Source organism: Schistocerca americana, chromosome 3 (genome assembly GCF_021461395.2).
Source record: "Schistocerca americana isolate TAMUIC-IGC-003095 chromosome 3, iqSchAmer2.1, whole genome shotgun sequence".
In the NCBI taxonomy this organism is placed as follows: Eukaryota; Metazoa; Arthropoda; class Insecta; order Orthoptera; family Acrididae; genus Schistocerca; species Schistocerca americana.
The window spans coordinates 603,828,737-603,846,207 of NC_060121.1; the positions used below are offsets into that span (position 1 = coordinate 603,828,737).

General features: G+C 37.0%; 1 protein-coding gene across 2 annotated transcripts in view; it reads right to left on the bottom strand.

Moving 5' to 3' along the window:
• The window catches only part of LOC124605148 (caprin homolog), an 86,304-nt gene that overhangs the window by 32,540 nt on the left and 36,293 nt on the right, over positions 1-17,471 (bottom strand). For both annotated transcript variants that reach the window (XM_047136629.1, XM_047136628.1), the window contains exons 6-7: positions 11,015-11,109; positions 6,943-7,137 (exon numbers count right to left, since the gene is read on the bottom strand). In XM_047136629.1, coding sequence (XP_046992585.1) covers positions 6,943-7,137; positions 11,015-11,109 — 290 coding nt within the window. The remainder of the gene's footprint in view (positions 1-6,942; positions 7,138-11,014; positions 11,110-17,471) is intronic.

A 17,471-nucleotide genomic window follows, 5' to 3' on the forward strand; every position in this document is an offset into this window, starting at 1 on the left:
TGATTAACTGGCCTGGGGCCCATTTCTTTCCTCATAAATTGCAAGGTTGCTTTAGTTTTATTCTTGGCATTGCACAATATTTCATCATTTTCTAGTTTCTTTGCTTTTGAAGTAACTCGTGTTCGTATTCTTTTGAAATTTGTAGTAAGTCAGGTTTAGTATTTTGCTTGGAGTTATCATAAAATCTCCTTTTATTTTGATATGAGAATTAAATGTAGTTATTTTCTTGGGAAAATCCATTTCAAAAAAATAGTAAGTAAATAAAAAAATAAATGTTTGAATGTAGCCATAAACTTATATTTCTCATTGATACGATTACAGTCATGTACATCTTTCCAACTTTCACACTTTAGGGCAGAACAAAAATATTCCTCATTTTTTTCTGAAATTCCTTACACTGTGTCATATTCTACTGGGAATTTAGTGTCCTGGAGAATTCATTGCAAGAATTTGAGCACTGTGATCACTAAGACCTGTGTTTGCAATTCTTATGTTATAAGAATATTTGCATGTATTTATGAAGATCTGATCAACAATAGACACAGAGGTTTGTGTTTCTGAAGATGGTTCAGTTACTTTTGCACTGTAGTTGATCAATTGTAGTATATCTATAATGTCATCTCAGAATTTATTGTATTTCCAGAAATCAATATTAAAGTCACCACATATAATTCTCTCTGTCAGTCCATTATGGCCAGGGGACATCGGCTGGTATGTACTTTTCATTCAATACAATACGGCTGTTTGTAAAGTTTTTCTTGGGGGGGGGGGGGGGGGGGGGGGGGGGGGGGTGAATTTCTCTCCACAGTTCCTACATGTGATTGTAAAACACTGTCTCCATCTGATGACCTGTATACACAAATAATAACTGTTTTGCCTTGGTAGTTAAGCTACTGAGACTTTTATATCTTTTTCAAAAGACAGTTTACGGTATTAAGTTACACTGCTTTAATTCAATATTTTCTCCAACATATACACAGGTACCCCATTACTCGATATTTTCCTCCAAAACATGCTTGCTTGATGTATGAATGCTCTAACATACATTGAGACAGTGTTCTGCACAGCATAGTACAGAAATATCATTTAGGTCATTTAACATTATTTCTATCTCATTTAGTGTCTTCGAGAGTGGTTGAACATTTTGACGGAGTAAATTAAAATTAGGTACAGAGAGTAGATCAAAATTAGGTACAGGGAGTAAATCATTTCTTGCTTTACCACTTACCTCACTATTTGAGCCAGTGTACTTAGTGGGGAGAAAATCCTCATTTTTTCAGAGATGGCATTCACGGTGTTTGATGTGCGTGTCGCTGGTTCACCGTATGTGGGTTTCTGCCTTTCTTCTGTTGAAATTTTCCCAATTTCTGCTTTTTCCTCTGTCCTTTTTCACCCAACTGCCTTGTTGCTGCTGCATTTGATGGCTTGAAATTTAACCTAGTAAGTGTTTTGTTGTGACTTTCTTTGATCATATTTTTTGTTATATACTGATCCATAACTGTTTTTCGTGGGTGGCACTTTCACTCCGAGACCGGCACTTTTCATCCGATTGTCCATTTGCGTATGCTTTTCCCTGTCTCGGTATTTGGTTTTTCAGTTTTCGACATGTGAATGAAAGAAGCCAGCCTATTACAAATGCGAATCTTTCCTTGTTTGTTTAGATGTAAACCACGTGTTATATATTCATTTCTTTTCAGGCGATCAATCTCAAAATTCACAGATACACTCTTCCTATGTAGACCTGTGGCAGTGTTATTTTTCTAACATAATGCAATTTACAGATGTATTTTTTCCATTTAGACCTTGTGCCCCATGTCTAAGCAGTATTTGATGAATTATTTACATTCGTTTTGTCCACAAGTATATATTTCAACAAATCTATCATTTCTTTTCAAATTTTTCCTGAGGTTTTCAGCATCATTTGTGCCACCAATAATGATTAACGTCATTAACAGAGAAGTTACCAGCAAATTTGTCCACGTGTTTCACAGCTTCCTTAATTGGCACACCAGGTTTTATAATACTTTGCACACTCAATGTTTTACCTAATTTGCCTTGTGTGTACTCTTACAGTTTCTGCCATGACTGTCACTTACAATAAGCACTTTCTTCTTTTGTAGCAGTTGTTTGAGGCCCAACAGAACAAGACGTCGTTGTTGTGGTCTTCAGTCCTGAGACCGGTTTGATGCAGCTCTCCATGCTACTCTATCCTGTGCAAGCTTCTTCACCACCCAGTACTTACTGCAACCTACGTCCTTCTGAATCTGCTTAATGTATTCTTCTCTTGGTCTCCCTCTATGATTTTTACCCTCCACACTGCCCTCCAATGTGCCTGGAAATGTCTTAAAATTTAAAATCTGGTTCCTAAATCTGTCTTACAGTTATATAATCAATCTAAAACCATCCAGTGTCTCCAGGTCTCATATGTGCACAACTTTCTTTTACGATTCATTTAATTATGTACCGTGCAAAATTCTACCAGGTGGCTTCCTCTTCTATCCCTTTCCCTGAGTCCATACTCCCTAATTTTTTTCCCTCCATTCTACTATAGAATTCCAGTCCCCCATCACAAATTTTCCATCTCCTTTAACTGTCTGAATAGTTTCTCCTATCTCATCACACAGTTTTTCAGTCCCTTCATCTCCAGAACTAGCTGGCATATAAACTTTTACTACTGGAGTAGGCATGGGCTTAGGGTCTATCTTGACTACAATAATATGTTCTTTGTGCTTCTCATAGTAACTTACCTGCAGTTTTTATTACTAAACTCACCTGCATTACCCTTATTTGATTTTGTACTTATAACCCTGTATTCAACTGACAAGAAGTCCTGTTCTTTTTGTCGCTTCACTTCACTAATTGCCACTACATCCAACTTCAACCTCTCCATTTCCCTTTTTAAGTTTTCTTATGTTCCTGCTCAATTAAGGGATCTCACATTGCTCACTCCAATCTGTAGCACCTCAGTTTCATTTCTCCTGATGGCATCCTCCTAAGTGGCCACCACTTGGAGTTCTGAATGGGGTACTATTTTACCCCCGGAATATTTTACCCAAGAGGACACCACCACCACCACCACCACCACCACCACCATCATCTAGCCATACAGTAGAGATGGATGCCCTTGGGAAAAAAATTTTGGCTGTAGTTTCCCCTTGCTTTCAGCTGTTTGCAACACCAGCACGAGAAGGCTGCTTTGGTTGGTGTTACAAAGCCAGATCAGCCTATCATCCTGACTGTTGCCCCTGAAGCTACTGAAAAGGCTGCCGCCCCTCTTCAGGAATCACACGTTTGTCTGGCCTCTGGTTGCACCTATGGTGCAGCTATCTGTATTGCTGAGACACACAAGCTGCACCACTGACCAGAACACAAGGTCTGTGGCTCATTTGTAGAGTGGTGGGGGGGGGGGGGGCTGGGGATATCATGCCAAATTATGTCCAGTTGGCATGTTAGATTGCCAAAATTCTAAGATGGCTGGAGGCTGCAGCCCATAATACTGCAAACATTCTCAGGCGTGGAGACATCCAGCGATCTTACTAGATGAGGTAGGATTTGGGAAGCATGAAAACGAGCAGTAGAAACTCCCTCCTTGTGTGGGTGGGCATTATCTCGTTGCATTGTAAGCCCAGGATGCCTTGCCACGAAGGGAAACAAAACGTGCCTTGCCATGTAGGTCACCAGAACAGGACACACAATATCAATGACATATCACTGTGCTGTAAGGGTGCCATGGGTGACAACCAGAAGTCTTGCTGTGAAATGAATACCACAGACTCATTCCTAGTTGTTAGGCCATATGGTGGACAGCAGGTGGGTTGGTATCCCACTGCTGTCCAGGGAGTCACCAGACACGTCTTTCACATGGAATCTCATCGACTGTAGTAAAATTGCCTTCATGGAGGGTATATCTTCAAAATGAAACTCTTTGACCGTGTCTGGAGTTCCCCCACAAACAATGGGACAAGAACCTGACTGTCACCTGCCATACAGCCCAAATACTAGGAATGATGTTCTGGGGTTCCATTTCTTTTAATAGCAGGACACATTTTTTATATGCGGCACACTTGTAGCACAGCAGTATGTTGACAATATTTTGTTGCCCTTTATGACAAACCATCCTGGGGTTACATTTCAGCAAGATTATGCTCACCTGCCATGGCAAGAGTTTCTACTGTTAGTCTTCAAGATTGTTGCCTCTCTCCACTTGAAAACATTTGAAGCACTGCCAACAACAACATGGCAGCCATCGCAAAAGTATGTTGTGCATCTCCTCGGAAAAATGTAAATATTTCCATTAAAAAGAAATTGTGCAAATTGTAGGGACAAAATATTTAAACTAAGTGAATGAGCATCCAGTCTACGGTTTATCATCAGTGCACTAAAAATGGAAATTACTAAACTTCAAACAACAAAATGTGAACTGCTGACAAAGAAAATGCGCCAAAAATTCTGCCAGAAACACCATACTTTTCTGATGAGTGGTCTAAATTTTAAAAAATTGGGAAAGGTAGGAAATTAAAGAGATGGGAGCAGGATAAGTTGAAAGATCCAGAGGTGGTTGGCAGCTGCAGAGGGAGTATTGTGCAATGACTGACAGAACAGAGAAAAGGAGTACAGCAGAGGATGAATGGGTAGCTTTAAGAAACGAAATAGTGAAGGCAGCAGAGGATCAAATAGGTAAAAAGACAAGGCCTAGTAGGAATCCTTGGTTAACACAAGAGATATTGAATTTAATTGATGAAAGGAGAAAATTTAAAACTGCAGCAAATGAATCAGAAAAAAGGGAATGCAAACATTTAAAAAGTGAGACTGACAGGAAGTGCAAAATGACTAAGCAGGAATGGCTAGAGAGCAAATTTAAGGATTCAGATGTGCATTTCACTAGGGGAAAGAAATACCGCCTACAGGAAAATTGAAGAGGCCTGTGGGAAGAGGAGAAGCTGTTGCATGAATATCAAGAGCTCAAATGGGAACCCAGTCCTAAGTGAAGAAGTGAAAGCTGAAAGTGGAAGTACATAGAAGGGTCTATACAACAGATGTATTTGGGGCCAATATTACAGAAATGGAAGAAGACGTAAATGGACATACGATACTGTGAGAAGAATTTGACAGAGTTCTGAAAGATCTAAGTCAAAGCGGTGGACTACATTTGTTCGGAATTACTGATAGCATTGGGGAAGCCAGCCCTGACAGTATGCTTCCATTGGGTGTGCAAAATGTAAGAGACAGGTGAAATATGATCAGACTTTAAGGAGAATGTGATAATTTTAATTCCAAAGAATGCAGTTCCTGACAGATGCAAAAATTACTGAACTATCAGTTTAATAAGTAATGGCTGCAAAATTCGAACACGAATTCTTTACAGAAGAAGACTGGAAAACTGGTAGAAGCTGAGCTTTGGCAAAGTCTGTTTGGATTCAAGGTGCTTAATAGGGAAGCAGAAGTAGAAAAAGAAGTGAGGCAGGTTTGTATACTATCAATCCTATTCAATCTGCTTACTGAACAAGCAGTACAAGAAAGACAAATTTGTCGTAGGGATTAAGAGTTCAGGCACAAGAAATAAAAACTTTGAGGTTTGCGAACGACATGGAGAGCTGCAGTAGAAGACTTTGAAGAGCAATTTAAAGGAATGGTCAGTGTCTTGAAAGGATGATATTAGATCTATTAAAGTGAACCAACAATAATGGAATGCAGTTTAATTAAATCAGGTGATGCTAAGGAAATTAGAATACGGAAGAAGATACGAAGTAGACTAGTTTTGTTATCTGGGCAGCAAAATAACTGATGATGGCCATACAGAGAGGATATAAAATGTCGACTGACAATTGCAAGATAAGAATTTCTGAAGAAAAATTTGCTAACATTGAATATAGATTTTAGAGTTAGGAAGTCTCTTCTGAAAGTATTTATCTGGAGAAAGGGGAGAGGAGGAATATGACAGAACTTTCCCATAAGAAGGGATCGGTTCATGGAACACATACTGAGATATCAAGGGATCACCATTTAGCACTGAAGTGAGGGGGGAGGGAGGGGAGACTTAAAAATCTTAGAGGGAGACCAAGAAGTAAATACAGGAAGCAGATTCCCGTGTAGATACAACTTTCATACGGAATGTGATGTTATCTACAGCCTTTGAACCTGGACAGCAAAACAGGAATTAAGACAAACTGTGAAAAAGGCAGAATAAGGAGGTAATTATCTTTGCTGTGTCAAAAGGGAGGTTAATGTGATTATGGATTTGCCTGTGAGGAGGTTCTGCCCTTTGACGAGCACACACGACATGTCAAGAATTCATAATCAACATTCAACACTGTATCCTATAACTGAATTTATTAGTTGACTGACACTCTTTAAATGGGGAACCACATTGCAAAGAACTAACATTCAAGTCTACAAGTTCCCCTTCAGTATATTTACTGCAGTTCTTTTTAATTACGTCCATTACTGAGAGTAGTGGAATGTGAAGAGAAGGAACAATGGTAGTCTTATCCATACTGCTGCAGAGAAAGCTAGTGGAAAATTAAGACCTAATAATTTTTCAGAACTATTGGAAGTAACATAACTTTCAGAGAATCGTGAAGTTTGAGCACTATGCGTTCAAAGAGTATATTACTACTGAATCAAGCATACGGTTTAACTTTCACTGAAGTTAGTCACCCTGTTTTATTAAGTTCTCTAAGATGCAATAATTTTTGCATGTATGCAATGGATGAACGGTGAAGAAGTTTGGTTCATGGGAATGTTATCCTACCATAAACTTGAAAACTTGTTTGTTACATGAACCCAACACTATCAGAGTGTAATGATGGCACGCAATATTTCACACACTGCATAAAATATAGGACTTTAAATGAAATATTACACTAAACAGGTTAAGTAAAAAGTAACTATAATGCAAAGCATAAACAGACAGTTCCTTACAATTAGTGTTGACAAAGTTACCTGAGGTTGACCAGGCGCTGTTGTAACAGCTGCAAAATTCTGGTTTGTAAATGTTTGTGACGGTATTGGTGCAACTGCAACAGGAACAGGAACTGGAACAGCTGCTGGCTGTGGTGGTGGTGGTGGTGTGCTATGTTGCTGTGCTGCTGCTCCTGTCAGAATAGCTGAGATGTCTGGCGTATCCAGTTCAGATTCCTGGAGATGATCACACATCTGTTAAATTCAGCCACAGCACGGCATTGACATGACAACATGTGACACAGAATAAATTATTTTGCTATATAGAAGAGTGTTTTTGAACAATTACATCAAACTTGAATTTAAAACATAGTATATACAAAAGCCAGATTATAAAACAGAGACATGGTGACATTACCCTCAGGACACACAAAAATTTTGTGTATGTGTATATGAGCATAAGTTGTCTCTTTGGTGTAGTGATGCATTACTAAATGCCTACTGACAAACAAAAGAGAACAGAGAGTTGAAATCATTTTTATTAATTACGTAGTTTACAATAACTAACTGTTTCGAGGTTTTCTTGATAGACTGTGCATGTGAATCGATACAGGTGGACATCAAGCATCCTCTAGGCAGGGTAGCGCAATAAAAGTTTACCGTGAGTTGCGGTACCTAGTGGGCACAGCATTTGTTATATGCCTCGATGTCCTGGCTTGGGGAAGCGGGGTATGCTGTCGAGTGAAGGGCACACCATGACAAATGCTGATATTACAGTGGACAATGACATTTAGAGAGACCTGCCAAAAACTGTTTATTCTGTTGTTTCTCAAGCTTACAACACAACATGTCAAACTGAGACCGAAGTTAAGCTATTATTTTAGTGTTCCTTCTGAAAAAAGGTTAATAGGGAGAGAGAGTATTTGACAGCAAAAATATATGTCACATGAATCAAAGGAGAGTTATTTACGAATTTGCATATTATATTGAGTATTTCTAGCAATTACTGCAGAATCACAAGTAGTAGCTTTTTTGGTAGTTACCACTATGTTAAAAAAGTGAGATAAGTAATAGTCAGTAATTGTAACTCATGAGGAAATTAAGTCACCTAAATTGAACATTATAGTACAATGCTATGTATACCACCTACTAATGGCGGAACAGTTTTCTGGTGGGTGAAAATTTCCACTAAGGTTTTCAAAATAGACACATTCTTTCTCCCTCCTTCCATTTTCCCATGCTATTTTATACACTCCCCTAACCGTGACGAACCACCTCAAATTGGCTGCACACAAACTATTCAAATATGAAGCACAAACAGCAATATACATGGAATGAATTTCCATTAGTAATTCTTAAGTTTTCAAGTAAATTAATCATCATTTATCAGTTCACAGATAAAATGGGTGAGGAATTCCTGTGTGACCTGGACTATTGTACTTGCTGTGCAACCTGTAAGATAATGCTTTGATAAAATTTCTGAAATTTAACAATGATGTACAACATCTATGTATCTGATGAAATTATCAGAGTATGTGCCAGTGGGGAACTAAATCCAAAGCTTTATGAAAGTCTAAAAAAAATTAGGACACAGGTTACATTGACCTACAGAATTTTGAACATTGTGTGAAAAGGATGAAATGCATTTCCCCTGAATGATGCTCTGCAATCTGATGGGTAAAAAGGAGGAGATTCAGCAAAATATTGTTTTATCTAATTTTTCCATTGGTCCTGGAGAAATCTCAAGAAGTATATTAAAATTCCTTTTAACTAACACTGCTTTGAGAAAAGTTGTCCTTTAACAACCAAATGTGAAGTACTAAATTGAAATAACTTTTCTATCAATTGAAATAACTTTTCTATCAAGTTTCTAACATTTGAAAGGGCTTTCAGCTGTAAATTTAAGTACTTTTGGCTAACAGAATTCCTTCCAACATGTTCACCGATAAAATTGGTCTTGAGTCACACTATCACCATATGAAACAGCTGCCTAATCATTCTTTACACTTCTATCTTACACACTTTGCTTTCAGTTTCTACATAGAATGTAGACAAGAAGCTGAGATAACCTTCTAAACTGTAAATGTTTTTCTTTCACACAACTTTCCATTATAATTTACAAAAAAGTTGGGCTCAAGCCGAGATGAGAAACTGATTACGAAAGCAAATTCACTTATTGCTGTGTGACATACATTATGGTATCTGTTTCAATAGCTGTTGCCTTGAAATCCATGTTTTTGAACTCATCACATTTTTATTTTATCTATTATAAAATGGCTATAGTAAGTCCACAACTAGAAACAACTCTTACATTTTCAAAATTACATTTGTTGCTTTCAGCCACAACTAATCCATCTTGTGGTTTAGTGTCCAGAAAATAATTCCCGTTCTGGAAGTGCATTTTTTATTACATTACGGTAAGATAAAGGTCATGTTTGTTTTGCCCAAGGTGTTGTATTTCCCGGAAACTGTAATGTCAACATCAAAATAATTTTTTCTGGCCATGATAAATGCCTCTTTTGGCTATTAATATATTAATTGTGACAGCAATTTTGATGTGTTGCCAAAGCATACATACTGAATGGCACAGCACACAGTTAGCAATATTACAAGAAAAAAATTAAAAAGATATCTACTGTCTTACCTTTCATGAAGGCAAAAACAACTATTGCTGTAGCAGAAAAAAATCATGAAATCTATCAATATCTGTCAGTAGTATTGCTTTATTTTGGTATTTGGATTAAAAATACAGGTTTTGGAAGACATATAAACATAAACTCATCTTTAATATTGCAACAGTGTGCCCAGCAAATTGTGTCTAAATAGCTATTACAATATCAACAGCAACGAGTGACTAGTGGGATTTGTCACATCAAAACCTATGACAGCTGCGAACCCTTCACTGAACTACCAAAGTTTACTGTTATTGACATGTTTTGCCATACAAATACTGCATAGTGAAAGTTTTCAGAATGCTGCAATATCTCACATGTAACTCAACTCTCATGTAATAACAACACATTTAATAATTTCCTGAAACAAAATGTGGGCAAATTAAATCATGAAATATTGACTGGCAGTGGCAAATGTTCTGGTGTTATATGTGACTAAATGAAAAACCATTAACAGGAGCTGACTATTATTCAGAACATGTGACAAAATAAGTGTTGCACTACGTGGCACAACAAAACCCAGATACTGCAAGAGGGGCTACATGAAGCTAAGAGTTCTTGTATAGTGGAAAGGAAGGACATTTATGCATCATTGAAGTTTTAGAATATCTGAGAGAAGCCACAAGAAATCGCATTGATTATCGAGACAGAGCACCATCTGGCTACATTAGGGAAAGGATGAAAGGGAAGCCATGTATGTATAGTAGAGAAAGTGACAAGGTTGTGGAATAACTGAAGAACAATACTGTGACAAAGCTGATTTAAGTATGCAAGTAAACATAAAATAAGAAAAAAAAATAAGTTTGAATATCATCATGATACATGCCCTAAACATCCATTGGTAACACTATTTCTCAGGGAAAATTAATGATGTTTTTGCTTACTCACTACACGAGTCTTACACCTCTGGGTAGGCATAATTCACTCTGTGCAAGCAAACAACAATGTTTGCTTTCTAGAGGTAAATTCCATCCATCACAAAATGGAAGTAATGATAATCACCATTTAACAGGCTTGATGCTGCTTGGAATGTCCGACTCAACAAACCACACTCAAATGTGTTACAAATGCTGACTGCAGTAGCAAAAAATTAATACTGAAAATTATGCTCAAGTAGTTCATTCACCCTAACAAGTGGGAACCCTAATAGTGCTAAGATACTGAACACAAGTATGTCTATCCTTATTTTCCAATGAATAATTGCCAAATATCGAAGTTTTATATTCACAAAAACGTGGCAAATGAAATCAATATGTATGCAAAATTTAGCAATTTTATTCAATTTTCATAAAAGGGGTCTCACAGTTCTTGTCTTGAAAGCATGGAACTTTAATGGTAATGAAAAACCAACTGTAAAGGCAAATTGCTATGCCTTATCACATGAAGTTCAATTGCTTACTCAATAAATTCTCTAGCTTCTTATATATTTATGAAAGACTTACTTGCAAGAAATTGAAAGTACCACCAACTGAACCAATCACTTCATTAATAACCCGAGCTGGCTGGGTCTGTGAAGGTGCGAATGTTGGCTGGGCTCCTACGATAAAACAAGATGTATTTAACACAAAATCTTTTAGCTTCACTCTTTGCCATATATATATATATATATTCACTGTTACTTTAAAATCCTCTAACACTGAATTCTTACATCATAAGCAACAAAGAAAAAAACAGATTTCAACAGATGGATACGGTCAGTCACCTGACACTTCTTAATTGGTACAGAAAGTTGCATCATGTTTCAGATCACTCACAAAATAATGCATCCTGCAGAGAGAGAGAGAGAGAGAGAGAGAGAGAGAGAGAGAGAGAGAGAGAGAGAGAGAGAGTGTGTTCTCAATAACTATCCTTTAATAGGTGATACTTTGTATCAAATATTACTAGATTTCTTCTCTCTGTATACTTTAAAGACATTTGTGGCAAATTACACAGAAAAATTCGAAAATTATAAAAATTCCAGTACGTCTTAAAGCTATCAGGTAACAACACAATTTTAAGTTTCCTGTGATTGTCTTACAGACAATATGTTTCCTGGATCATCTTGCGTACCACTGACACGCTACAAATACAGTCTTATGTTATTAATGCAGCATGTGGCTGGTTGGTAAGGGACTCGACAGTAAGGTCATCATTCCCTCAATCCAGGGGTAGTTCATCCAGAATAAGTGACATCCGCGAAGTACGCATTTTGATGAAAGCACGTAGACACAACAAAACCCAAACGTTGAAGGCAACCTGAGAAAGCTTTTATGCAGAAGTGCCTTTATTGGGCCAAAGCAGATGAGGGTCTTCCAGGCAAGTTGTCCAGTGATACATTTTCAAATCCACAGTTTTTGCAGCCTTTTTAAGGGCAATTTTTTTTCCATGTTAAATTTGAGACTAAAACAACCTATTACCAAAACTTTATACAGTGAAACCTCTATATAACGTTTTTCAAGGGACCACAAATTCTGAACACTGTATAGAGGAAAACACTATAAAGAGGAAGGCTTCCAAATAATAATTATAGGGCATTACTGAAGATCGGGATACCACTAATCAGCTTTGACAAATGGTGCCATAGATGACATTTTAAACTTTCACAATATTGTAATATGATATTCATTGCAATTGATCAATGTATCAAATGATTAGTTTTTTGTAATTAAAACATGGGGCCCGGTAGGTGGATGGGTGAAAGTAAATGGCACCAAAAAGATCGCAAGCAGAATGTGTGTTACATGTAACGCGACCAGGTTCTGCCGCTGACATATGAAACACGCTGAGCGCAGGCTTTCCGAGCCGGTGCAAACTGTGAATCCACAGAACGGAAAACGATGCGTCTACATCCAGTCACTTAAACATTATAAAGAGGTAAATAATTGACCAGGGTACCAAAAATATGAGCATTACATGGAAGAAATCTTAATATAGAGGAAACGCAGTAAAGTGGAAAATTTAACATGGTTTATATGGGCTTTTAGTCGGGACCGAAAAAAAAAACAAATGTAACAGAGGAAAACATTATATGGAGGAACATTATAAAGAGGTTTCACTGTACTGACAATTATTAGAATATGCTTAATTAATTACAAGTTATTTCTTTAGTAGTATAAATCACATACATAACTTACTTTTTAAAAAGTTGTTAAATACTGTATTTTAATTAACAGGCAATAAAAAATAAAAAATTGCAAATTCTGTTTTTACAGATACATATAAATTGCAACTTATTGATTACAGGGAACAGACTGTGGAAATTTGTCATGATAAAAATGAATAAATCTTTTCTTTAAATTTTCTATTTCGCCAAAATCTCTGAGACTTCACTCAACATACATGCTCTGTATGTTTTTAATTCTTTGATTTCACCTTGCTTTAATTTGTTCAACAATTTTTTCTCCGTTTCTCGTTCATCTTTCTTCGCCTTATGTTTCATATTGTCTGCCTTTGTAAAATGAATGTGTGTTGCGAAAACAGTGTGACTTGTCGATGCTCAAGCTGTCAACTGCATTTGTGTCCTGGAGGGTATCATATACATATCTTAGAGCAACGAAGAGTTTTTTCTGTTTGATTTTCAACTATAATTTCAGAGTTTACAGAAGAGCCTAGCTCAACATAACATTTCTATGCGAGATTATTAAAATTGCATAAAACCTTGGAAATTTGGGCATGTATGTATGGTATTCTGCCTTACGGCAGATCTTGTCATGGGTTAAGTGTCTTCCACTTTTGTCTGTCCATAGCCAGTCTTTATTTCTGAATATTTGCCTCCTTTGATATTGTCCAGCATTTGATATCTTCTTTTTTCTCTTCCCATTTTCCCCTCCACCATTCCTTCTATTCCTTCCTTCAATAAACAGTCCCTCCTCAGACTATATCCAATCCAGTACCTTTCTCCCTTTCTGATGACTCTCAGCATGTTTGTTTCTTCTCGAACTCTTCTTAATACTACTTCATTCCTTACTCGGTCTTCTCATTTCACTTTTTCCATTCTTCTCCATATCCACATTTCTAGTGCCTCCAATCTTCTTTCATCTTCCTTCCTCAGTGTCCAGGTCTATGCACCATATAGTGCAAAGTTCCTGATGTAACATTTGGCAAGTCTTTTACTCAGATCTATGTTTAGTGGTCCACAAAGTAATTTCTGTTTCCTCTTTAATCCTTTTGCCTTTTCCTAATTTCTGTTGAGCAATACGTATCATCGATTATCACACTTCCCAAGTAATTGAAGATATTCACTTGCTCTATTTCCCCTCCCCCTATTTTCATGCGGCATTTTCTCCCCTTTCCTCCAGTTACCATGCTTTTCGTTTTCTTCTTGTTAATCTTCACTCCATATTATTCTAATTTTGTGTTTGGATCATCTAACATTTGTTCCATCTCTTGCACTTTCTGCCATCACAACCATGTCGTCTGCAAATCTTATACACTCCACTCTCCAAGCCCCTGTACAAACGCCTCTCCTTGCATCAGAACTTTCACTAATAATTTCCTCCAGATATATACTAAACAGTGTTGGTGATAAACAACAACCTTGTCTTACACCTCTTCCCAGTTCACTCATCACACGACCTATTCTTACTCTTGCTCTCTGGTTCCAATATAAATTTCTAATTAGCCGTCTATACCTCCAGTCAACTCTGTTTCCTTAGGATTTCCATAAGTTTGTCCCATCTGACAATCAAAAGCCTTCTCAAGATCAATGAACACAACATACGCCTTCCTTTTCTTCTCCATGTACCTCTCCCCTATCACTCTCAGTAGCCCAATGGCATCTCTAGTTCCCACTCCTCGACTGAAACCAAATTGTTCATCTATTATGCAATTCTTATTTCCATATAGCCTTCTGTTGAGTGTCCTCAGCAAGACTTTGGCTGCATGTGATATATGCATAGCTTGGAAGATAATTTGAATACAGAATTTATGAAGACAATTTTCACTTCTTTAGTAATGCTTTGTCTTCAATTCATTCTCCTCTCCACAAATTCACACTTGACACAGTCTGCCTTTGAACCATACATTCTTCCGTTTGATATCAAAATTTCAAGACGCTGTCAATCTTCTTTGAGCTACTTCCTGATTTAATGTAACTTCTGGATTCAAACAGGAAATCTTATGTATTAAGTTGTATTTGGGCAGTGATCTTTCTTGCAACTTCTCTACTATGCTACAAATGCATATTAACATGTTTTCTTTTAGCAACAATATTTCCTCTTCAGATAAATTCTTAGTTTTTCCAGTGGGCTTCTTGCAGCAAAATCCAGATTGAATTATATTGCTGTAATTACACTTTTACATACTTTAAGTCGATTTTGACTAACTTATTTTTTGCTCTTAGGCATCTAGTTTCACAACTCACTGCGTCAAAATGTTAATAAGGTTATGTACATCATGCAGAAATGGAGCCATCGGGACATCGCTCTGAATATCAAGTAAAAATGGTTCCAACAAATGTGCTGTTTAACTGCAAAATGTCAGTTTTGATGATAGCAATTTGTCACTTACAGTTTCAGAAACAACTCTCAAACTTGGTGACTGAGGAATTGTTTTCTATTTATCTCAGTAACATAAGTTCAGGTATGGACAAGAATTACCAAAGCTTTTTCAACTGCGCATTGGCTTTTTTGACCCATCTTGTTCCACAAAAAGACGAATAAGAAGATCCAGTTATCTCATTGTACCAGGTGTACCGGAATGAAATGAGCATTAAGATACAAATGTGTTGATAGGGAATATTTGTTGTTAAAGAGCCTTAATTTTTTTTTGTTTGGTTGGTATGACATCTGTCAAATATATTTGGTATACATCAAGTCATGGAACAAAGAACATAATATGTTTTCATCGTGTTAATGTCGAATTTTGTGCCAGAAAGTGATGATTTGCGGAAAGCATTAATTTCTTGTTTTCATTTGAAAAAAGTGCTGCAGAGTCGCATGAATGCTTGTCAAAGCATATGGTGATCATGCTCTATCAGAAGCAAAAGATGATCTCAGAAACAATGACTTTGATGTAAGAAATGAACGTGGAAGACCACCAAAAAAAGTTCGAATATGCCGAATTGCAAGCAATATTGGATGAAGATGATACTTTGAGTCAGAAGCAAATGGCAGCAATGCTAAATGTTGGGGGGGGGGGGGGGGGGGGGGGGGGGGGGAAATCCCTCTGACTGTTTGAAAGATGTTGGAAAGATCCAAAAGTGTGGAAAATGGGTGGCACATGAACTGAATGGAAGACAGATGGAAAACCGAAAAACCATTTGTCAAATTTTGCTTCAAAGACATGAAAGAAAATAAATTTCGCATCGAATTGTTACTGGCGATGAAAAATGGATTTATTTTAAGAATCCTAAACAGGAAAAATCATGGGTTAATCCTGGACAACCATCAACACCGACTGCAAAACCAGATCGATTTGGCAAGAAGACAATGCTCTGTGTTTGGTGGGATCAGAAAGGTGTGGTGTATTACGAGCTTCTAAAACCCGGTGACACTGAATACTAATCGCTACAGACAACAAATGATCAATTTGAACTATACATTGATCGAAAAAAGACCAGAATGGGCCAGAAGACATGGCAAAGTATTTTTTTTACATAACAATGCACCTGCACACAAAGCAGAACTGGTTCAGGATACAATCAAAACACTTTGCTGGGAGCTGCTACCCCACCTGCTGTATTCACCAGACATGGCCCCTTCCGACTACCATTTGTTTTCATCAATGTGACACACATTGGCTGAGGAACACTGATTCCTATGAAGAAGTTGAAAATTGGGTGTGGTTGGTTTGCTTAAAAAGACCATTTTTATTTGTGTGGTGTCCACAAATTGCCAGAATGGTGGTCAAAATGTATAGAAAGCAATGGTCAGTACTTTGAATAAAATGTTTTTACTTTTCAATTCAAAATTAGTGTTTTCATTTTCACAAAAAATGCTCATTTTATACCGGTACACTTGGTATTGTGACCTTTGTACAGGCGAATCACAAAATAATAGTGCCCTAAAAAATGACAATTCTCCAATTAGTTTTGGAAATGCCTGTTCTGAAAGTGTCATGTTGTAATGCAAACTGCAGATACCAGTTTGTAGCAATTGTTAACAACCTAAGGATTCTTTTAGTTCCTTGTTAAAGTCATTCAAAAGTTTTAAATTTGCATTTGGTCCATTCATTAATAGCAGAAACTTTTTTTAGGTTCTTAAAACTCAATGATCTTTTTATACCTCCAAACAAATCATTCTGGATAACAGTTTTCCATCATTTCATGTGCTGCGAAGAGGTTTTACCTTGAAGTTAGTTTTTTGAACTTCATTGATCTTATCTATTCCAGCCTTCTTTAGAGTGCTGGTTCCGGAATATCACAGAAAAGCTCACCAGCATAGAAGTTACGAGTATCTTCAGTCATGGCAGTAATGAGTATTTCTTCTACTGGTTTAAAAATTCTACTATGTAATTCAACGATACAGACAGAAGTACGAGTTTCATAGTGCTGTCATGTTTAGTATTAAAATTTCATGTAGCAGATGATGTGACCTTTAAACACCGATTCAGAAATTTCATTCAGTCTGTATTATTATTATTACTACAACTGACCATCAGAACACTTTGTTCTGATGTATTGTTCACAAAATAGTAATAAAACAAGCTTATACAGACTAAGAATATGGTGTTAGTGAAACACGTTGACCACCCATAAGCAAAATTCTTTTATTGCACTTTCAGCCTGAGGTCACACAAATGGCATCATGACCAGTTTCATCATTTAGCAAGGTGTCAGACCATTTAAGTTACATAGTAACTCATAGTACAACTGATGAATTACTACATATCGTGTTCAAAACTTCTGATTATGACTTGCTAAGAAGTTGAAACCTATTATGATACCATTTACATGAGCCAGTGCTGAAAAATACAGTAAAA